The 24,650-nt window shown below is 44.2% G+C and overlaps 1 protein-coding gene across 1 annotated transcript; it reads left to right on the top strand.

Annotated features, from left to right (window-relative positions):
• Positions 1-23,764: 23,764 nt before the first annotated feature.
• On the top strand, positions 23,765-24,481 carry foxl2l (forkhead box L2-like). Its single transcript, XM_086141116.1, has one exon. The coding sequence runs from the start codon at positions 23,765-23,767 to the stop codon at positions 24,479-24,481; it is 717 nt and encodes a 238-aa protein (XP_085997242.1).
• Positions 24,482-24,650: the final 169 nt, after the last annotated feature.

The following is a 24,650-nucleotide window of genomic DNA, read 5'->3' as shown; positions in this document are numbered from 1 at the left end:
AAATAAAGGGAACACTTGAACAACACAATGTAACTCCAAGTCAATCACAGTTCTGGGAAATCATAGTGTCCACTCAGGAAGCAACACAGATTCATTTTGACTTGTTTTAAGGACATTACATTAAAGCTGGATCAGCCTGGAGTGTGTTTTTACACTTTAATTTTGAGTGTGATTCCTAATCCAGACCTCCATTGGTTAATACATTTGATTTCCATTGATCATTTTTGTGTGATTTTGTTGTCAGCTCATTCAACTGTGTAAAGAGCAAAGTATTTCATACGAATATTTCATTCATTTAGATCTAGGATGTGTTTTTTAAGTGTTCCCTTTATTTTTTTGAGCAGTGTATGTCGACCCCGACGATGTTTGCACACGGTTTCTTGAACTACAGGCGTATTTGTTGTGTGATGAGGACCCTCACACAAAGGAGGCCTCTCTTGATTTCCTGCAAGACACTCTCAGTTACAGTTAAGGTCACCAAAATAATTCTCCCAAATTTCTCAGTTTGACACATTACTAAAAACAAATATTGGATGGGATATAATTTTCAGCTTTAGTTAAAAATGAGTAATTTTTAAGGAGTTTAGAAGTCGCCTGCCAGTGCCAAGCATTGTTCTCTCATTCCTCTTGCAAATATTCTTCGTTTTGTTGTCTAATTGCATTTTATTTTAATTACGCAACTAAAATACAAACAAATAGTGTCCTTGTGCTGTATTGGTGTACATTTGAAGCAAAATTATGTAGAGTAAAAAGTCAAATATAGAGCCCTAAATGAGACGAGTAGAGTGACAAAGATCTTCCATGGAAAAGGTCTAAATATTTATATTTTAAAGCCTGCACTCTTCTCATTAACGTCTTGTACAAGCAACATCAGGCCTTACTTGATGTTATTGTGCAAAACACGTGGTATGAATTCACGTGGACTGCAAAGAGCAAAAAAAAAAAAAAAAAAAATACTGTAATACTGTTTGCCTGTATGGGTTAGAATTAACATCCACCTACAACTGGAGAAATGAAAAGCTTCTTTCTTCTCTTTTTACACGACAGACGGGTTGAAAATCCAGTCACCGGTTTGCTCAGCAAAGTGTAACTCCATTCATGAGCGCTCCTCCTGAGATTTGTTTTGAATGAAACAGCAGGACGGGAGGACATCATGGATTTATTCTGCTTTTAAAAAAAACAAAAGCTTTGCTCCTTGGGCTCCCTGATCCCTTCAAATCCACGATTTCGACAGTGAGCTGTGCCGGGTGAAAGACGTCCCATACGCTCGCCCGCTTAGACTGATATTACGTAGATTTATTTGGTTGCGGAGATCCAATTCTGTTTCTGATTTTTGTCAATATACCTTTTTTTTAATCTTTTTTGATCCGTCCCTTCAGGGCCAAGCTGGGATCTGGCCGTTTTTTTTAGGGATCAAAGGGATCTTTGTTGACAGCGGTCAATGTTGACAATGGATTGGTCACGATAACTGTTAAATCTCAGACCACCACATAGAGCACAATTAGCATTAGCTTGACTCTCCAGGCTCACCCATTAAGCAGGATAAAAAAAAAAAAAAGTGACCCGCTGACTAAGCACATTCCACCTGCAGCCTTCAGTTCAAAGGGCTCCCACGATTTCCACCCTCTGCACCCCAACACTCCACGGATATCCAGCCAACACCTGCCCCGAGGCGCCACCCGTCCCCCCTCCTCCTCACCGCGGGTGACCCGGTGCTCCATCAACAACGTCTCGGCCGATTCATCGCACGCGAAGCTTCTTTGGGCTCTTAGCAGAGACACTACCTGCCGGCTAAGAGCCTCAGGTGATGTGTCAATGGGCCTCAATTCAGAATTAGCCACAGTGCCCCCCCGGCCCGCGAGGAGGGCAGCATATGGCCAGCTCGGATGAATTCCTCTACTGTTCCGAGAGGCTCCCGGAAGCCTCCGGGGCGATCGGGACTTCACGCTACTCTTTACTAGATTAAGTCTAATAATCTCTCGGTAACGAGACTTTAAACCCGGAGCGGTAAAACGCTGGGCCCCGGGGTTCATTTACACACAGGACATGCTGTTATCCTTTTAACACTTTATTTTATGACCGCAAGTAAGAGTTAATGTGCCCCATTAACTTTCTCCAAATCAACGGGAAGGTACGATGAAGATTCACTAACAATCGAAACGAGGTGTTTCAAGACACAAAAACTGTCACGGCATAGCTTGACGATGCACAAACTATGATTTTTAGTCAGAATAAGAATAAGAATAAGAATAAGAATAAGAATAAGAATAAGAATAAGAAGAAGAAGAAGAAGAAGAAGAAGAAGAAGAAGAAGAAGAAGAAGAAGAACAAGAACAAGAACAAGAACAAGAACAAGAACAAGAAGAAGAACAAGAAGAACAAGAAGAAGAAGAAGAAGAAGAACAAGAAGAAGAAGAAGAAGAAGAAGAAGAGGAAGTACAACTTTATTTATCTTGAAGGAAATTGTTGTGCCAGAGTTACAAGTAAAACATAACAATAATAAATAATAGTAGGAAATTGTATAAACAGTAAAAAAAAAAAAGGGGCAGGGGGATAAGAAATACAAATAAAACTATAAAGTGTCAAAGTCAAGGCTATAAAAGTTTTAAGGTCTTAAGTGCAAAGTTTTGAAGATTCTCTGCAGCTGAAGGAATAGGAATTAAAAGGTATTTCTGCATTTTTAAGAAGTACATACCAAAAAACGGTTTCCATGACACCTCTAAAGACTAACAGTACTATCTTATTGTGTCACTGTTAAAAAGAAGTAAGGCTGAGCCGAAAGCACAAAACATTAAGTTTGCATTTGTTAACAGGAATGTAGTTCCTTCAACCAAGTTATCATCACTTTTTATAAAACAACGGGCTCTCAATGACTTGCTATTTTTCACGTATAACTATTTTCGATGGGGAAGTGATTAGGGTCAATTCAATCGACTGCTACTAAACTACAGACGCCAATATAACAGCGACCGGTTTGTAACGCGTCCTGCAAATGATTGTTTAGTTCTAAGTGAAGCCAGATCTCCCACCGGAGTGCTGATCAGGCAGATGCCTTCGCCGACCTACACGACCGACCGTCAGGCCCGTCTGCGGATCATCCGTCTTCTTACTACCTCTAAGGCACCGCCTGAGCTGCCGCTTTTGCTCCTTTAATTTTGAGTTCAGCAGAGGAGGCCAGAAGAAACCCCATTGATGAAAGATATTAGGGTGTCAAGGAGGCCTCCAATACACCCTGACAATAGCGCCGCCATGGAATGTGTACAACACTTTTATGATGTGGGATGGCAAAGGAGTCTGACCTTGAGGGCTTCCAGCATCAAGGAGCAATGTTAAAATCTTGAGTTGCTTGAGTTTGAAATGAGCGGAGGAATATTTGAACCTCCGGAGGTCCAGGACTTGGTGTATTATAGAGCACGTTAGCGGATTTAAATTCCTGGCCCGAAGGCAAAATTTTAAGAATTTTCAAATGAAAGAATGAAAAAAAGTGAAATAAATTGGAAAGCCTATATTTGAGATAGATTAACTTTCCGTTTTTAAAGTGAAAAAAAAAAACAGTGGGTTTTTACTGCTCATGTAAAAACTTGGAAATTACTCACCCAGGTTTTCAACAGTAGTAAAATCCCACAGAATTCCAGCTGTATCTCTAAACATTTTTCTCCAGTTGACATCACGGGATCTTTTTAACGTTTACATGGCGTTTCTTATTCAAGTCGCGGAAAAGCGAAAAAGCCTATTTACCCCAAATTTTTAATAGCAATTAATTATAATTAGCTTACCGAAATATTAACCCAAACTTCGCCATATCGATAAAAGAGTAAGCCATAGCGTACAATTCATGACCTACTATGCAGCTTATTTTTTAAAACTGTTACTTTTGCGCTTACAATCATTTGTGCCGGTCAGCTATTAACATTTCAAATCATTATGATGCTTCGGTGTCATTATTCGCTTAATAACATACACGCTCATGCATTTTGACATAGTTTGGAATTATTTTGTTGTTATGTATATATGTTGATATTTAGCATTGGTGCCGGTCAGCTATTAACATTTCAAATCATTATGATGCTTTGGTGTCATTATTTGCTAAATAACATACACGCTCATGCATTTTGACATAGTTTGGAATTATTTTGTTGTTATGCATTTGGTTGGTTTCTATTGAGCAACACTTCTGAAATAATAATGATAATATATAAAAAAAAAATGGGATTTCTAAATTCTAAAAAATGTAGAGCCCCGCACTGAAAACAATAGCATTCCAGTCTGGAGACAGCCAAAGACTCCTCAGTAGAAAAAGGGACCGAGACGAGGTTTCTCTGCTTGATGGTGTCGTTTCCAACCTTATGCCAGACAGCCGACTGGAAATGCCAGGAATGCTAGACTACTGCTCGATAGGAGACCATGTTTCACTTATTGGCTACCAGTGGGCAGAGCCACGGGGACAATGTCCAAGATGAGTTCCCACACAATAGGAACAAGATATTTATGACTCCTCGGCCACAGAAAAAAATGAGAAGTTCACACTCGGGACCCTCGCGGCTCTTGTACTCCTACGGACACACCGGGAGAGATGCCGCTCCGGGCTGTCACCCCTCACATTACTGGCTCATGTCTGAAAGGCTGAAGAAAGGTCTCCCATGAATCCCAACCAAGCTGTCCCATTTGGGGTGATTTAAATGGCCCGTTATTACCTTTCTCAGCCATTGTCTCACCAGTCCCCTTGATGCTTTTAATTATTAGTTTCACCGGCAGTAACTTGACGGGAGCCGGCAGAATTTTAGTCTATTAAATCTCTGGTATGTAAAAGTGACCGTGTGTAACCCGGGCAACCATCATGAGAAATCCTGGATGACCCACCAGCGCTCGCTTTCAGTGAGACGCGTATCGGAGAACGAGCCACCGGTTTTTCAGCTTTCACTGAGAATTAGTAGCTACGAAATAATCACTTTAAAAAAAAAAAAAAAAACACATATAAATCCAAAAAGCATAAAGGAGACAAACATATCGGTTGGCGATATGCACGGCATACAATGAGACGTGGCCGGGCGGTTGTTATTTCAAAAGTTGCCAGATTATGAGTGTTTTTCAGACTTTATCTTGATAAATCAGGTAGAGCGTGATTGACAGTGATGACTCATAAACTATAACGGGTTTATATAAAATGCTTCATGAAGAACAGTGAAATGGCGCAAGTCAGTACACGTCAACAAATAAATGATCCGTGCCAGTTTGTGCCAGACAGATTATGTAAAGTAACGCATTATAACGCTTTTGATCTCATTTTATGTTTCACTGTCAGTTACTTTGTTTGAAATTACTGTCAAGTTACATGTATCAAGAAGTCGTTTGCCCACATGGGCTTAAAATACACTGTATTCAATATAAAAATGGAACAATAATATCAAAACAATAACCTGGATAAACTGGAAGAGATGTAAATAGAAAAAGAAAGCAACCAAGTCCCTCTGGTTGCGGGGAAAATGAAATAAAAGCAGTATTTAACTTTTTGCGTGTCACAAGTAACTTTAATCGATTTCATTTGTCTACCGCAAGAGTGCCTTCGTTGCCTCTATTTCCTCAAACGTTGCGTCCGCTGAGTTAAAAAAAAGGAGAGCGGAAAGAGACGGGAATCAAAACTAATTCGTCCAACTTGAAGGTGGAAAATTAATTTCTATCTGCTTTTATTTCTAAGCTTAATCGCCTGTTTTTTTGAGCCTCACGTCAAGTCATCCTCCAACTGGACTCTAAGGATGCAAATCTGCTCGTGCCTTCAGACCAAGAGTGCCACCTGGTGGTACAGAGGCCGAGCGCGTGAGAAACATTTCTCACTTGAAAGTTTTTTTTAGGGTCATTTGACACTTTCTTCTTTAAGGTCAAAGAATAATTTTGATTTTCACTTTTCCTTGTCATTTTGGACGCTAGTATCTTATGGTGTGGTCCTACAGTAAGGGTTTTACCAGGAGGGGTCACGTAGCGGATATAATGTACTCTCAACGCCATTGATTTAAAGTACGGTGGATGAAATATTAGAAATAACAGTCATAAATTAAATCCTCCAAACATATCCAAGGAAACGATGTCCGATCTGGCAACATTTTGCCCGTGATATTGCATCTACGTACATTCTGGAAAAGATGTTTCCGCGTTTTGACACCTTTTCAGACGCACAAATCTTCGCTCCGAATTGACGAAACGCCGTTTTATTCATTGCGCATTCATACGGCTAAACGGATCCGCCGCTATCTGAACCCTATAACCGCAAATTTCCCAATTAGACCCGTGTTCCACTTTGAGGTTTACTTATACCTAGATGGAGGAGACAACAGCTCTTTGACAAGTGGGCCCCATTCTCTTGTTCGCCGGGGAAGTTTACCCACATCTGTCTCAGCGCCTAACCCCTGGAAGAGAGAGGGTCAGTGCCAAGGTCAAAGGTCAGCATTTGTCTCATTGTGAGCTAGAACCAACATGAACCCCAATCTTACACAGTAGTCAGCAGGAAACAGTCCCCGGTCGGTCCTCGGGGCCCTGGATGTGTGAAGTGAACAGGAGTTGCTCTTTGAGGCGGCCCGGCGCGCGGGAGCGCTTGAAAGAGGCCCTTCAGGTTCCTTAATTAAGTAAAGAACAAATAGTCGTCCGTGCTTTGTCGTGTCTTTTCTACACGGTCAATAGCTGCGACGTGTGTTTTGAGAAATATTCGCAGGTGTGCGTGAGGGGGCGAAGCGAAATGAAATCATACAACTCTGTTTCGCCCTAAATGGAGAGGTCTGCGTGAGAACAGATCCAGTTAGGGGTGTCAAAACAGATTTGACAAAAACAGGTGGTCGGGTCAGGCCGGGCTCGCCGCAGTGACCCAGTATTCAGCCGAACGATTGCACAGCAGACTCACTCCCTCTCCCCGTTGCTTCCTTTTTTTCCTCGCCCGCTTTCTTTCTCTCTTATCAGCAAGCCGTCATCTATAATTGACCTGATTCCCAGATTTCTGTCCCCCTGACCATAAAAGTGGGCAGCATAGGTGGCGGCGGACGACGGCCCCGACCGGCCCGGAAAAAAAAAAAAAAAAAAAGGAACGTAAAAGAAAGTATTCTTCTAATGTCTTGAAAGAAAAAGCAAAATCAGCATAATGACTGTGCCCCCCCTAGCACACATTCAGTCCCAAACACACACATACACACTCCCTCTCCATGCGGACCCTCCTCCCACTTTCGTCCCCATCCAAATCTTGATTAACCTCCTCTCTCACTCCCCCTTTCCCACCCACTCACATTCATACATACACATAGACACAAAGTGCGTCGGAGGCCCCCTGACAGATGGGGAGAGGAGTTTTTTGGGGGGTTCCTCTGAACAAATGGCACCCTGGTTTAGTGTGGTGTTGTCAAGGTTTGAATTGATCCAGGGACTACAGAGGCTTCACTCCGCCAGTGTGTCACAATGGCAACAAGTGTGTAGAGTGGGGAGCAAGCTTGTACAGGCATGGGACCCATACCTCATGAATGATAGTTTAGCAAATGGCCCTCCTTTCACCAGCTTTCATTGTAGAGCTATCTTTCGTTTTCTTTCACACCCTCCTCAAAAAACCTGCCCGGCTTTGTTAGTTTTATTGGGTTTGATTGGTTTGAGATTCTGAAACGTGTTGGTTTTTGTGCGATTTTGTATGTGTGAACTTCGGCGGGGTGAGTATGTCTGTGTGTGTGTGTGGTGATGTTTGGTGGTGGTGGTGGTCTGGGCGGTGTTTTGTTCATTTTTTGTTGCCGCGTTGATGAGCGCTGTGGTCTCACGGTACGGTCTGTGGAATGATGTGAAGCTATCCGTCATTGGCTAAAGCGAGTGAATGTGATTCAGTTTTGTAAGAATAGCACTTCCTGGGAGGTCACCATGTTTTTCCCCTGTGAGAGATCAACACCATGTGTGTGATTTTCACAGCTCCATAAATTCAACCAGATACGGAGCGGTGAAACTTTCACGCTATTATAACCCATCCTTTCTTGTCTGCGAAAACAGGACACCCTCGAGACGCCCTTAAACCGGGCACTGAACGCGGCACGGACTTTTTTGGTTCGCCAGTATTTTGTCAGCCGCCGTCTCACGTATCCGCAAAATGATCCTCTGTCTCGACCCTGAAGATAAAGCTGGTCGGGAAGGCCGCCGCGACCCTTCCGCTGACCCCCGGGTAACAGTTTACAGGCACAGGAACAATCGTCCCATTGGCAGATAACAACGGCATCATCCCTCCGGGCTCATTTCGTCCCTGTCACTTTACCTCCGTCTGGTTAATGATTTACCAGTGCTCTATGTTTCTGCTCCGAAGGGGGAGGAAGAGAAGCAGAGGAAGCCCAAGGAGGATTGGTTAATCACAAAAGGCAAACATAGGGTGACTGATCGATTGGTAAACAAACAGGCTGGGCTGGGTGTGGGAGAGCAGAAGGGACCATACGTGCTGAGGGATCCTTACCTTCCGCGTCAAACATCTCCATCCGTCATACCTCATTATCACGGCTCTGTCGAGGGTTGTTGACACACGTCGCAAGAACCGTTAGTCGTAGATGCTGCTTTCGGGCATCACCGAAATATTTGTTTTTTGCACTTTTTGCACTACCCTTCTACCTCCTATTTCAATCTTTCACCCCTTCCGTCCATGCAATATTTAGATCTATATTTATGTTTATATTACCATACATTCTCTCCAGGTTACATCTCCCACAAAAGGGACACCTCTGTTATGTGTTTCTTTTTCCATATCTCTGTAAATTTTTGCACCAGACTGTATATATGGTACCTAGTCACTGTTTCTGTTATCCTTTGCACCCATTTTCTACAAATACTTCCATCGTAGGAGCAATAAAGTCCATCCTAAGAGACGTCGTGTCTGCATTCTAACCAAAAAAACCCAAGAAGATCTTCCGAGGTAGTTCTGAACGTCCCACAATATCTTTACATCATGGATACATGAGAGCAGAAAAGCTAAGTTGTTGCTGCCACTCGATAGCGATAAAGCACCAACACTGAAACTCAACTCAACTGAAAGTCCCGTCACACCAACGTACCTTTTTCTCTGATGACTCCATGAGAAAATGTCATCATCCCAAATTAAGACTCGCTTAAAAATCAAACCCTGACAAGGGGATTTATGACGAGGCAATAGTTCAGGCTTTACACAATCAAGTACAGTGGAACCTCGGCTTACAAATCACGAACAAACCGAGTTTTCAATCAAGTTTTAAATCAACAAACCTCTTAGCACGAACACACTTACAAACAAACTCACGCGTGTGTTGCGTTGCGGCGTAGCGGCAGTCACGAGTGGTACTCGGCATTGTTTACGTCGTTCGTCGTCGTGTTCTCTTGTTACAACGTTTTTTTCCCGCTAAGTTGGCCCTCATTATGAAGTCCTGGCGCCAGTGGTGTTACGAGGAAGTTAAGAATTACGGTCGATCCGAAGAAGGAAATAATAGCTAATCGTGCGAGCGGTGTTTGCATTAAAGATCTCGCCAGGCACGACAACATGGCTAACTCAACTGTACAATTGTACAATCCTGAAGAACAAAGATGCGCTAAAGATGGCCGATGCGGCGAAAGGGGTGACTCCGTTACTTACGCAAAGGTCTCAAATGTTAGCAGAAGATTCGGATAAATAAAAGACAGCTTGCCGGAGAGCGTTAGCGAGGGTCTCGGATGCGAGAAGGCTTTACTTTTGCATGCTGGTTTAGTGAAGGAAACCCAGAGTACAAGTGCTGGCACGAAGAGAACAGAAGAACACCTTAAAGGTGATCTTCTTTTCCTTGTTTTTCACCACAAATGAACCCGATAAAAATGTTCAAAAAAGCACAGCATGTTTCGGGGACTGGAGAACGGATGAGCGGGAAATATTGATTTGCTTAGCGAACATTTCGGTTCCGGTAAGGAGTCAAAGAACAAATGAAATTTGGGAGCGGAGAATCTCCCGTAGCCATGTCTTCGCTCCGACTTTTCGATATGCAAAGGGTTCATTCGGATTCCGGGCCCTTTAAAAATGTTCACAAACAGACCCCACCTGGAGGCTTTGTCGGGAACGCGAGGCCCGAGATAAAAACTCTCATACATATCTGGCTGCCAGATCGTTGTGCTCCCTCGCCTCCTTTTGTGTGAATCCCTGTGCGCGGCCACGGCGAGCACATTCCAACGCGTTCGAACTGTCAAGGTGCGAGGGGGCAGGCGTGTATTGTCAAAGAGACAAGGTCTGCAAATTAAGAAAACACAGAGGGAGAACATACAATTGAAAAAGCCTTTGAATGAGAATCAATTAATTTTCATTTACCTCCATTAGCACTGGGCAGGGATTTGCATCTGTGAACCTATTGCCAAACTGGCAGTGGCCTTTTCAGTTGAGGGAGAGGGACACATTAAGCTAATGATGGGGGGAGACGGAGAGACAAAGGCCTGTATGTGTGGGAGGGGAGGCTTCGCCATCCTCTTCTCTCATTAACACCACAGTCCTCTGCGCCGCTGTCATACTGCGAGCCCTCACAGGAAGATCATTAACCGCGGTTATCCTTGGCGATTGCGCCACGGATTCTTAAAAGAAAGGGAGTTTTTTTTTTTTTTTTTTTTTTAACGTCGGAGTGTGCGCTCGTGTTAAAAAAAGATATACAAGACAAAAGACCCCTTTCAGGAAGTGAGATATTCCAGCACAAAAGTATTCCAAACAAAAGAAAAAATCTGAAATGTTTTTCTTCTCTTTACAACAGTGCGGTGTTCAAGGTCCATCCTGAAAAATTAAATCAGATACTTGGGATTTTTAGAATGTATATAATATTTTGCGGTTTTAACAGTGCATCCAAATCACGATTGTCCAAAGATTTTTATGACATTCTCTAAACACTTTTAAACGTTTGTGAGCAGGTAAGGCTTTCATATATTCTGGTACAGAAAACAAGGAGAAGTGATGCACATAGAAACTTGACCTTTGAGAATAAAAGCAAATTTTGTGCTCATTTACAAAGTGCAGAATTGTGTGACCTTGCAATTTGGCAAAAAAAAAAAAAATGACTCGCTGTACTAACAACCCATCCGTCACTCTGTCTTTCTCACTCTCTTTCCGTTCAGCTCGGACCGTTGCGCTAGTTGCACAACATTATAACCTCTTTCACGAACATCCAAAAATTCGGGCCCGCTGGCGATTCAGTGGTTGACGCCAACACCAGACGGTGAGAAGTTTCTGGTGTTGATTCGGGAGGTGGACTGGGGTCTCCACGGGGGATCCGAACGTTCTGTCCTTCTCGCACTTTCTGGGTTCTCTTGCTTTCTCCAACAGTCCAACAAACATCAATTTTCTTTGTGAATAAGATTACACGGTTGTTTGCCTCTACACGTGACTCCCCTGATCGGCTCTTCCTCGGTCCGGGATGTACATGAAGGAATGAACGAATGAACGATCCGGCACAACGGCCCCTGCAGGCGTGCACGCTCACGTGCGTCCGTTCAGTTTATCGGCATCCCGTCCACCCGTGATGTCTCTTAAGATGACACAGTACGTTTGTGATCAAGCACCGAATATGGCAAAATGATTTTCTTAACCAGGGAGACGTGCTTGATTTCCTGAGAGCGCACATGTGATTGTCAAACCAATTATCGTTTTAGAATTTAGGTTGCATTCCCGATTGTAGCTTCCTGGTATTGAAGGAGTGTTGGACTCGAGGAAGCGGCTTATCGCTGTATGGATCCACGGCTCTATGCGTGGAGAGGAACCCAGACACATTAAGCGGAGCGGAAGATATGACTAGAGAAGGGGATGAAGGACAGAAGTAGAAGAGAGCAGACAGGGTCACAGATGTGACATTACACTAACAAAAGGAGCAGCAAGGGGTAAAAGTGTGCAGACATCCCATATTGGGCAAAGCTGTCATCCAGCTGTTTGGGTCACCTGTCTATTAAAAGGGAACATAATTCTTTGTCTCTACAGATGCAAGGACAGATTTATTGGGCTGACAAAGAGGGGGCTTTACAGTTGTTTGATTATTAAACAAGGATCTATAAATCACTTTTCCTCTTTTCTTCTTGCGATGGTCGTGCGTGTGTGTGTGTGTGTGTGTGTGTGTGGGGGGGGGGGGGTTGTGCTCTTCTTGTTTCTACAGCACTCATTGTAATGTTTCACAAGGAATTCGCTCCCGTGAACACATGTCGCAGCAACACTGTGCACGTTGCTCTCATTAGATCAAGTTTTGGCCACTTTGGATGTTATTTAGGACCACTTGTTTTGGGCATTACGTTAGGGCCCAGACAGATATTGAAGTGACCTCGAGCCCTTTCCTGTACTCGGGCAGCCCCGTTCTAAAACAAAGCAGCCATGACAAGAGAGGAGAGGAGAAATCAGATGGCTTAATTGTTCTTTGACAATTAGACCATCACTCAAGACAACATTAAGCAACGGAGCAAAAGTAGAAAAGGGAGGAGGCGTCTGAAGAAAAGGATGAAAGAGGAGGGCACTAAAACACCCACTGAGTGAGAGGGAATGAGAAGGAAAGAGGGTGAGAGCCTTGCTATTGAGGGGCTGACGCAGCAAAAGAAGCAGAGAGCAGTTTACAATACTGTACACTGCTGTTCTGCACCATTAAGTGTCATGGAGGGCAGGGTCCGGACAATGGGCTTCTGTCCCCGAGGAGAGGGCCAGCGGCTCTGGAGGAGTCCTCCTTTTCAGCCCATATGGTAACGGCCGCCTCACAGGATGCTCTTCTCGCCGTGGCCGCATGCACGGCATCTGGGTACGTGAGGTCCACCGTCTCCTCTCAGTGACCGCCGCGGCCCTTGTGGCAGGGGGCGCGGGATCTCCCCGGTAACTGCGCAGCGATACACAAAGATTCTGGGTTGCACTCGAGAGATTAAGGAAAGGAAGTAATTCTAAGTGGAGTGAACTCCCAATTATGTTGGATTTAGAGTCACAGAAATCACACAGCAAATGCCTCAATAGGATTGGAAAAACTGGAAGCCACACATACCAAGTCCCATGCGGAAAACGAGATTAAGTTACTCGAGGAGGCTCTCCAGAACATCAAATAAAATTAAAAAAAAAAAAAAAACAACTTTTAAAACAATTCCGATGAAATTATTTCAATTCGATCAGACATTGTCAAAGATACCGGCCTTTTTTTTTCATTTTACTTTACAAGCCCCGGGGTTGTTTTCGGTTTCTCCAACTTTTTTTTTTTTTTTTTTTTTTTGAGCCGTGCACTTTATTTACATATTTCTGAGCGCGCTGACTGTTTGCAGCATGTGTGCTTTTCAAAAAGCTTTTGTCCAGCAATGGCCCAATGCCTCTAAGCACAATCAGATGCATGTCTAAACCATTTACATTACTTTAGCTAGTGTATTTCCCTTTGTTCACATAGCAACTGTGACTCCTGTCCTTTTTGGAACAGTGACAAAGAGCTGTCAGAATGATGGATGATGGAGCTGCAGCCTGAATCTGGAACAAGGACCTGCAGTAACTTCTGTTCATCCTCAAACAAACCCAAACCCAACCCCAACCCCCTCCATAAGAGAAAAAAAATATATATAAACCGAGTGATGGCCGGAGAAAGGAAAGGGGTGAGCCCGAAGGAGAGGAATCTTAACAAGTGTTTACCCTCTTTCTGTTGCCAAGCTGTGGAGCAATAACCTACCGTAGCGAAAGGCAATGCCTGATCCACGAAGAAAGGCCTGACTCTTCGAGGTCAGGGGTCACTAACTCTACCTTTGTGTCTGACAGAGCAAGCACACTTCAGCTTTACTCTGGTTTTCAGAGGCTGGCGATGGGGGTGGAAGGACAGCCCTGAAAACACTCGGTCAGGAACCGGGGGCCTTTATGGTAGACGGGGAAGAAAGATTTGGTCCCCAAAGGTTAAATGAAGAGCGAAAGGGCCCTTCTGTCCAATTACTGGGGGACAAATGCTCTCTGTGACCCATTAGGGTCAAAGTTCAGCGAAGCCTTTGGTAGCGGCACACTCTGGCTTTTTGTGCACCAGATGAGATGAACCTCTGCTGTGTTTATCTAAGTGACACCCAGGCCAATAGTAAAGGTATAAATATTACGGGGGCTTGCGCGCTGCCACTTAGCAGAATTATTTTATAGCCCCCCTCCTCCTGGCGGAGGTCTTTTCCAGGCGTTTCAACACGGAATGTGAAACACCATCGATCTGTGGAGACCTCTTCCAAGATTTCAACTTTTACAGAAGGAAATGGACTACGAGATGATGGAGAAAGTAAATAAGATGACGTGACACTTTATATTTTATTGTATTTCTTATTCTCCCTCCTTCCTACTATTATCTATTATTGGTATGTTTTGCTTGAAACTCTGGCACAACAATTTCCTTCAGGATAAATAAAGTTGTTCTTATCTTCTTATCTTATCTTATGAAACGGAATCGATCGTTATTAATTGTTCATTAATGAATTAACCCCCCCCCCCCCCCATTCACTGCACATTCTTTAAGCCGTCAGTCAAGCCAACAAGCGGGTCGACTAATCGCGAGCCAATCCCGGTCTCCGGGAACACTTGGTGATAATACCTCGTACAAAAAGGCCCAGCGGAGCGCCTTGGCGAGGGCGTCCGATATCCGGGGATGGTCGGATTAGACCGTTCCTTACTTCCTCCTGACCCTGTTGGCCATCAGGGATTAAGTTTAGAATATAATCGTCTGCAGTCGTGAACGAGCGAGGGTAAATTCATACCACGAGATTCGGTCTTGTTGTTGACAAGGCTCTGCCTATGTGCCTTTGTCAGCCTGGAGTCATGTAAGAAAACGTTTATCTTTGTTATTGTTCTATGATGATTGCAAGGCCTCGGATGACTCCGTCGTTGTTAAAGGACTCAAGCGAATGTGTAATCGTCTGGACCGGCGTTCTTGCCTTAAATGCTCCGTATTGTCTGATTCTAATTCCACCCTGAATGGAAAACTTAAAATGCAGCAAACAGAGAGATTTTCCTTTAATACACTATTCAATTTCAAACAATTTTCTCCGCAGCCACCTCGCAGTGACTCGACGTTAGATCGGCACCATAAAATCTCTCTGAAACTCCAGAAATGAACCTAAGAACAATCCTTCAAAGCCCTGAGATGCGGTCGCCTGTAACACACTGAGCTCAATGAAAGCTTTAAATCTCTTCCTCTGTGGAATCCATTTAGCATGGCTTTGCCACACTCCACCTGGGGGGTGTTTGGGCTGGATACCAGGCATGGTACCACGAGGATAATTTATGCATGCAGCATTTGTGCGCAAGTGTGTGCGTGCACGCGTGTGTCCCCGAGTGTATATTCCGTCTTGTGTGAGGAAATGTGAGTCACTGTTGGACGGAGAGGATTTTCCTCTCTCCGGGACTCCTCTCTGCACGTCCCCTCCGTCCCTCATGAGCTAGCATAAGCCTGTTGGACACACATCGCGGTAGTGAAGGGGTGTCATTGGACTGTGCCAGGCTCCCAGGGTCTTACAGGCCCTTAGAAAACACAGGATGACCTTTAATCAGGGATCAGGAGCCCAGGCTGCAGCTGGAGGCCCAACCGATCCCTGATTACGCCAAAGCCCCCGGGTCACACTCCCAGCTGGCCTTCCACCGGGAGCCCCGAAAAACTCAAGCAACCTAAGGTCGGATGAAACGCTCAATGCAGGCATGAGGTGAACATTTATGATGGTCTTAACATCAATCTGAAAGATCTTCATCCACGTTGAGTGAATCAGGTTCAGGGTGATGAACGTGTGGGAGCTCAGGCTCTTCCTCATGAAAATGTTATGACTTTCCCCGATTTTTAAACAGGCCGTAGGAATGTAGAGGTTAAATAAATATGCGATAGTTAAAGGTTCCGGTCCGGCAATTACATAAGCTTTTTTATGTAATTGCAACACCTTCAGAAGGAAGGTTCACACCTTTCTACACATAGAAAGGAGTCTTCATTTGACCTACTCCGTTTTTATGGGCCGATGGAGATGACCGGACATCCTGGAAAACACAGAAAAGTCCCAATACATACTGGTAAATAATTACTCTTTATGAATCTGATTATTATAAATGTAATGATTTTATTTTTTATGGTCATCATCATCATCATCATCGCCGTTATGATAATTATTGTTATTATCAACATAATTAGTAGTACTCGTCGTAGTAGTAGTAATAGTAGTTGTAGTAGTAGTATTGTTATTATCATCATGATTACTAGAAGTAGTTGTATTCCTTTCACCATTTTATTGTTTTTATTTTCATTGTTTCCTTTAAATCTGTATTTTTTGTATAGGTGTGTACAGTTTCCTTGAGAGTCCAGTGAAGGCCCCCTCATATAAAATATATTATTATTATTATTATTATCATCGTTACTATCATTGCAGTTGTTTAGTTTTAATGATGTTCCTGCGACAGACGACATAATGGACTTCCTCTGTGATGACACCGACAAAAAGTCAGGGAACTTATGAAACATGAGTAAACAATCTAGAATGTGCGGAAGCCAAGGGACCGTGACACTTTTTCAACCATTATCGGATTATTTCTGTCAGCTCTATACATGGCATGAAAACAAGTCAATAAATGTAAGTATACTTGTCTTGGCTATTGTTGTCGAGCCCCTACAGCAGGGGTGGGCAAGTATTTTGTCTGGCGGAATGCATTTCTTACTTAATTTTTATGCGTGGGCAGACTAGGTGAACAAAATGAAAATTGCAATTTCAATATTTATATTTTTTGTCATTTTATTTCAATTTCAAAATCATTAATAATAACATAAATGTACCGACCGAGACTATTTTGTATGCAATCATCCGTACAAAATTAAACAAAAGGAAAAAATAAGTTTCTAAATTCAATATTGATTGTAAATACTTGTTAAAATATTCAAAGAAAATAGTTTGGTGGCAAAATAGGCCGGATGTGGCCCTCAGCGAGGCGCAGATCTTTCATTTGAAAACAACGATGTATCGACTCCCTCATGAACATAACACACCTGTTAGAATAGATGATTGACGCTGGCACGAAGAAGTCTGCAATGCACTTAAAAAATGTTGCCCTGGTTTATCTGGGTTTCCACTTTGCACGCCTCCCCCTTCCGGTATAGTCACAACCCACACCTTTCTCCGCGGACACACACCCTCGCGCGCATTCGCCGCAATCCAGAGGAATGTAGCCTCCTTCCTCTTGCCCTCTCTCAATCGCCCTCCCCGAGGATTAGCTCCCTGCCCCCCACCTCTGTCCAGACTAGCATCCCCTATCGCCCTATTATCATATTTGATCCACAACGACCCCCCCTCCTTTCACTATTTTTACCCTCCCGCATGCACCACCAGCAAGGCATGCCCTCTTTTCTTCCACCACTCTCGGGGAGAAGAAGAGGAGGATGAAGAGGCAGGGGCTTTCATAGCGAACAATCTGCCAGGGAGACGAAAGATGAGCGGGCACTCAATTAAGGGCTGCCCATTGAGCCCGCAGAGTGAGCCTGAATACGGGCCCCTCCAAAGGAATGGAGTCCCATGAATAGATTTTGGGCCTTCATGAAATATTAAAGAGCGGACGGATTTCCCACAATATTTGTACACCTCCCTTTGTGGGGATTTCTCCCTCCATTGAGCCTGAAACTGTTAACACATCCGCTCTGAAGCTCGGCCCGCGGACGGCTCTAAAGAGGATCAAACGCTCGCCACCCTTACCTCTCTGTCCCCGCAGCTCTGTCTGTCCCTTTGTCTTTCTTTCCCTCTCCCGCTCCCTTTCTCCCTCTGTCTTCCTGCCCGTGAGCTATTCATCGAGGGGATTACGGCGAGTTTTTAATGACCACCTGTTCTGGCTCCGGCCCTGTTTTGTGCCGTGCCAGGCCAAGCAGCAAGCATCCCCTGGTCACAGTGCTAAGTGGTGACCCTTGTCTCCGCCAACACATGCCTGACAGCCAGAGCGAGCCGGACAGGTAACTACCCCGATCTGCAATAATCACGTCGAATCCTATCCTGACGGTAATGAAAACAAATGTTTAATACGCAGCCGAGTGGACGATAGAATATCAGATTATTATGATTCGTCTCGACATAAAACGACGAATGACTATTTAACCGTCGTCTTTCCCACTAATCCCGCTCATGGGGTCGCGGGGCGTCAATCCCATCCCGCAGCGGGGGCGAGAGACTGGGGTTTAACCTGGGCCGGTTTTCAGTCAATCACAGGACCACATACGGAGACATGGCACTATTCATTCTCTAATTCTCATTATTTAAAACCACAATTAACCCGCTGCATGTTTTGGACTGTGGGAGGAGACCAGGGGGAAAAAACCCACGCAGGGGGAATTCTTCAGAGGAAGGCCCCACTTGGACACCGGGACTGAACCGGGGGCCAAGTTGCCGCGCTGTGTGAGTCCAAACCACTGCGCCACCCCGCCGCCCTTATCGTTATTATTCTGTTAAATTATAATAGAGGAAAAGTTAACAACTACTTACTCCTGACCTATTTTTTTTGCACTCGCCATCTCCCCTGCTCACACACACTTCACACGCACACCAACACGCTCGCACCAGGATCGGGTTGAGTGGAGCTTTATAGAGGGTGGGAGCTGTGTGGATAAGTACGTGGTTAAAGCAGCCATTAACATCAGAATGGCCACATATTCCTGCTGCGAGTCAACATTAGTTCATGTCAGAATCGAGGGGTTCAGAACAGGCCAAAAGTGAAAACACTTGTGGAAGACGACAACGACGTGGGGAAGAGCTATAGAAAAATAAATAGCTATCACGTGCGTGCTGGGGATGCCGTCGTGTGCGTCCTACTACGGATCGGAAAGCGATTCCAAAAAATGCAGTACTACAAAATTGAAAATGTCTGTTTTAAGTTGCCGTTTCAAATATTTAAAGGTGCATTTGTGAATTTTTCTTGCATCAAATATACATTTGCTTTGAAATAAAAGTGTTATGTATTACCCTGGCGCTGGGTGCAGTCCATTCTTATGTTTCATTGTCTTTTAAGCCAAATAAGAGGTACGGATAGTATGACAGTTTCCAAAAATATTCCTTGCAGGTGTCTATAAACAGACCTAGTTTCACGCTTTGTATAACAGCAAAAAACAATCATCTTAACTGTTATGGCACACTTGAATATATAGTATAGCGGGTAACTTTACCGACGCACACCTGAGATTTGGAAAACATGTACCGTCTTTGGAGTCGAAGAAAGACGGCATAAAAGTTTGAGGATGTCAAAATTCCTGCTTGGGTTAGTTACAATGGAAGTAAGTAGGAAAATATGTTTCATTGTTCCAGAATAATTGACATCGTTCCCGAACTTTTAAGCTTGTCTCTACCAATCAGGAAGTTGTAACATGTCGTTGAAGAGAACTAGCAGAGAGCATGTGGTTACACAAGGCTGGCCGCGCTCTCCAGCAGGGCCCCAGCTGTGGAGCACATTGGAGAGCCGTCCTGCGGGCCTGGCCTCCATATGCTGGGGTCTGGGGTCCAGGCTGTGAGTGCAGCGCCAGCACATGGAGGGCAGCTGGGGGCACATGCGGGGGTGGACTCCGGGACGAAACGCGGGGGGTGCGGGGGACGGGGGGGACGGCCGCTGCGGTAGCATTGTACCGGGAGGACAAGAGCCGAGGAAGACCCAGCAGGAGAGTGGGGGGCCTTTTCTAAAGAGCGATCAACTGGAGCTCCTTTTCTCACACCCTGCTCACTTACCCTGCCCGGTATCTCCTCCTCTCCCTCCCTCTTTCGTCCATCCTACCCTCTTTTTTCCTCGCCAGACTGATACGCCGAGATGGGACGCGCTTGTATTTTTTTTCCCGCAAAACGACATCCCGCCCCCGCTTCGCTTCCCATTCCCACCCACTCATCCCGCTAACCTATTCTCCGCTGAACCCTCGCCACTTTGTTTTTCAGTCATCTTGTCCACATCAAAGTCACTCATGAGAGGTTGGTAAAAAGAAGGAAGGGGCCGGGAACCAGACAAATCTCCCTGGCATTTTCCCCCCGCACAATGCTTCTCATTTGAATTCACCCATAAATTGCACATCACTATTCTGAATGGTGCCTCTGATGAAGTGTTTTTTTTTGTTTTGTTTTGTTTTTCCGTGGTTCCTCATATGAATTCCAAAGACCACAGGGAAACATTTCCCTCTTTTTGTTTTCGACATCAAAGTTATCTGAAGCGAGACGTGTAGGAATGAAGAAATCGTGGGGGTCGCCAGGTCCAACTCTGGATGTTGTTTACCAGTTCACCGAGTCAAGATCCATTCACATTGTGGAGGTGCCCGAGGGAAAATAAACATGATTTATTTTCATGCATTGGGGGTCTTTACGGCCGAATCCGCGCTTGCCACAACACATTCTCTCAAAACCTGCTCGGGTTGAAAGATAAATAACAAATAATGAATGTCCTTTTTTGTGCCGATTGTGACTTACTTCAACGGAACTGAAAAGGATCATCCGCCCAATGTGCATAGTTTTGGTCATCATTGTTGTGAGTCTTATTTTGGTGTTGAATGATCGCAAATCAACACATCAATTCTAGTTTCTGAATTGAAATGTGCTTAAGATGCAAAAAATGCACCTATCTGTATCCAGTCAGAATCTGCTTTTCTGGCCATTTACGTTCACGCATACAAGGATTTTTGCAACGGTTTGCTGTTGCGAATGTAAACAAAGAGTGGAAAAAGATCCCCTAAAATTAATGTCACCCGTAAAACCAAAATAAATCAGGATGAATACTGTTTTGGTTTTCCATTTTCAAGTCAGTGGGCCTCGGGATTCACCGCTCAGCACCATCAAGAGTGTAAATCTGCTGCTCTCTGCTGGTTGGACGTATGTTTGATGTCGGAAATGTGTTTTGAGCTCTGTCCACCCTGCATAAAGACAGAAAAAAGTGACCATTTCCAAACAGGGTTGGGTTGCATTCAGATGACACGTTATGACACCCTATTTTCTGTGAGACCTCGTAAATATTCAGTGATTTGCATGACGGGGAAACACACAAATATCTTGGTGCGCTTCAATTGTAACCTTTTCTCAATTTCCATCGGAGAATCGTCGGTCTAGACTCAGGTTGCTTTTATTGTTCACCTGCACACGAGACATAAATGGAGATTTTAACCTTTGATTTACAATAAAAAATTAAAAAATAAATAGAATAAAAGAAAATAAATCCAATCTTATTCAATGAAATTGAATCTTTAAACAAGAAGTTTCATCTAAAAATGACACGCCTTGTTTGAATGACGTCAAACAGATTGAAAGTATTGTTTAGTCAGACAAACGGTGGTATTTGGCCTTTTCCTTATCGCTGACATGTGATCTGATCCAGTCGAGCTGCTGAAACCCGGGCCGAATTATCATTTGTCAGTGAGCTGTCGTGAAATTTGTCGCTATCGCTGTTCATATATCCCAGCTGCTCCGTTGAGAGGCAGTCTAGCGTGATGGGGACACATGTGACACGAGGAAACAAGTCAAACAGATTGACTGTGTCCAGAGATTCTTGGGATTAAAAGGTGAATAAAATTCAGTTCATTTCAGAAAAAGGCTGTTAGATGATTCATTAACTATTAAACCTGATGATGATTTAAAAATGCGAATGATCCCTCAACTTTGATTCCTTGATAGCTTTACCTTGATAAGTGCTCACATTGGAAATCAACACATGATTTAAAAAGTATTATATTTTCAATTTCAAACCTTAATTAGTCATCTAATCCCCCTCATAAAGGGACTTATCTAATCATGAATGATGACTGCTTCTTGAAGCACATTTAACATGTTTTTTTTTTTTTTTTAAATGATTATAATTAAAAAATAAAAGACAGGCAAAGTGTCAATGATATGCCATGATATTGTTGTCTGTTCACCGGTGTGACACCTCAGTTTAGTCATCATCGGAGACGGTAGAGTAGTGAGGGGAATAGTTGGGAGGGGCCACAGCGGACAGACTGTCGTAGGCTTGGTTGACTTACACTAGTCTCACAAAGGGATGCATTATGGGATGTGGCGCGGGTCAGTGGAAGCGAAGAGTCTCAAAGCCTGAGAAAGAGAGAGAGAGAGAGAGATGCTCCCCTAGCAACAGAACTCAGCAAAGGGAAAATATCGCATTTTCCCGCCTTCAAACTTCCCTCCGCACAACCATTTTCAACCCTATATGTAAAGAGATAGAACAGAAAAAAATGTGCATGTAGTATATTTATGTTAAATTTAATTTGTGAATACTTTGTTAAAGCTCAGTGTTGAAGAAAACACTTTTTCTTTCTTGATGCCGGGGTAATATGACAGACAGTATCATCTACTAACTAGCAGATCTGACCGGGGGAAAGTCGGGTTTCTCGTGGACTGGAAGGGTGAGGGAGCGCCACCTAGGATGGTATTTGTGGTATTTTATAGTATGTGGTTTCGTGCATGCATTTTAGTTTACACAGAAACCAGAGGACACACTGTCACTTCCTTATACCTTTAAGTGCAGTGCTTCAGGTCCCGTCATGAGTCAGATATGGCAGCTTCAATGGAAATTATTTCTGGATGAACCTGGATTTGACTGATAACTGGCAAGTGCCCTGATGCAAAATAAAATAAATGAATCCAACACAACCAATCTAACCTTTTAGTGTAAACAACTGATGCATGAGCACAAATATAATGCAAAAAAGTATATAGACCTCATTTGATCACACTTAAAGAGTAACCCTGGAACTACAAGAGTTCAGAAAGATCTCTCGTGTCACTTTGTTTTCGCAGATGCAACAATCTCAGAGGATTCGATTGCTATTTACCCATTTGAATGCCGCTCTAAATGAAACAGTCAAGAAATTTGGAAAACATGGAGCGGAACTGTGAAGCCATCACCTGTGCATATTGGGTATTTGTGGAATGACTAGCTGGTACATTTCAGGTTGTTGCAAGTCAAGAGCATTTTGTTCATTTTTTTTTTCATCCTCAAGTACCCATGTGGCTACACCTGAAAGTATGTGGATTTTACAGTAACACAAAAAATCTGAAATGCAATTGAGTTCTTCCGTCAAATATATGATCTAATGAATAAGTCAGGAATGTAATGAATGCAGGTTGAGAAAATAGTCAATCAACGCCAGAATTCAATCGCATTGAAATGTATCCACGTTCAACATCACACACTCAATTTAAGGCAACGAAAGAGAAAAAGTGCATGTTGATATATATTTTTTTTATTCATCAGGATTTTACTTTGTTAATACTAACACATCCATTTGCAAGAGATAAACATGGGGCTATTTTTTAGGGCAATCAATTCGTAGGACTGGATTATTGGCCCCAGATGATTAGATTACACTTCGGCCCAGTGACACAGCTCAAAACACATCATGTTTGCTTTTCACCAACTAGAAGGGATCTAATTCACAAACTAGAAGGGATGATATCATGCATGAACTGGAACAGAACGCGATGCTGATCATTCTTTGGACATACATTTTCTTTCTTTGGCAATCCAAACAACTGAGCAGAAGGACTGGCACGGTTTGCGCCTAAACATACGCAATGAGAGCAAGACTATATCTCATGATACAGACACATAAAACCAAAATCAGTTTTGACTTTTCTCCCAGGCTGTTCTTCATCCCAGTCAAGTTTGCACCATCAAAGTGCGTGTTCATTATTGTTTTGGTTTGTTTCCCTGCCTCCAGTCTTTGAAACCTGCCTCCTCCCCTGTGCACCTGTGTCACCCTGGTGCAACAATTTAGCAGCCGCAGATCAAGGCACGTAGGGCCCCTTTTCATCTAACTTTCCCAGATTTGGAAGGGATGTTCAAAGGGCCCGATCGACGCTGGAAGAGATGGAGACTGTTGCACGGGCAGAGGGCGGCTCTTATGCTCGTATTTCGCCGCTGTCAGCCATGGACGCGCCGGGGGAGAAGGCACCGGAGCTCCGGGAAGACGCCGACCAGGAGGAGGAGGAGGAGGAGGCGGCTGCGCACCGGGAGAGGCCGCCGTACTCCTACGTGGCTCTCATCGTTATGGCCATCCAGGAGAGCCAGCACAAGAGACAAACTCTGAGCGGGATATACGACTACATCCTCTCCAAGTTTCCCTTTTACGAGAAAAACAAGAAGGGATGGCAGAACAGCATCCGCCACAACTTGTCTCTCAACGAGTGTTTCGTCAAGGTGCCCCGGGACGGCGGGGGGGAGAACAAGGGTAACTTCTGGATGCTGGACCCGGCCTTCGGAGACATGTTCGAGAAGGGGAACTACCGCCGGCGGCGGAGGGTGAGGAGACCGTGCCGAACCCCGACCGTCCCGGTGGAATACCCGGAGTCGTTTTACCTGAAGCCGTGTGTGAGCGGCGCCTGGGGTCCGGATCAGTCCGGTGCCCCGCCGATGTACTCCCCCCGGGGTTGCGGTGCTTCCCCCGCCGGCCAGCTCGGCGCCTACTACCCCGCACAGCACTTCCACCCGCACCCGTTCAGCGCCTACTACCAGCAGCAGGTCGTCCTGATCCCGCACAACGGTTTCTCCCAAGGCGGGATAACCCCGCAGCTTTTTCCCCTGTAGCTTTCCTTTTTGCATCTGTCAGTCAGACCCAGTTGACCTTTTCACGATTTCACTGTCATCCGTTTGTCTTTTTGAAAGGTTAATTTCGCGATTGGATAGTCTTAATAATGTTTAAAGTTTGACCTGAATGACAATAAAGGGGGTAAAAAAATCAAAACTGCCGGATAAT

Source organism: Fistularia commersonii, chromosome 34, assembly GCF_037954325.1.
Source record: "Fistularia commersonii isolate RoL2024-O1a breed Wild chromosome 34, RoL_Fcom_v1.0, whole genome shotgun sequence".
NCBI lineage: Eukaryota > Metazoa > Chordata > Actinopteri > Syngnathiformes > Fistulariidae > Fistularia > Fistularia commersonii.
The sequence above is the reverse complement of the archived record's forward strand: the minus strand, read 5'-3'. Positions and strand labels throughout refer to the sequence as shown.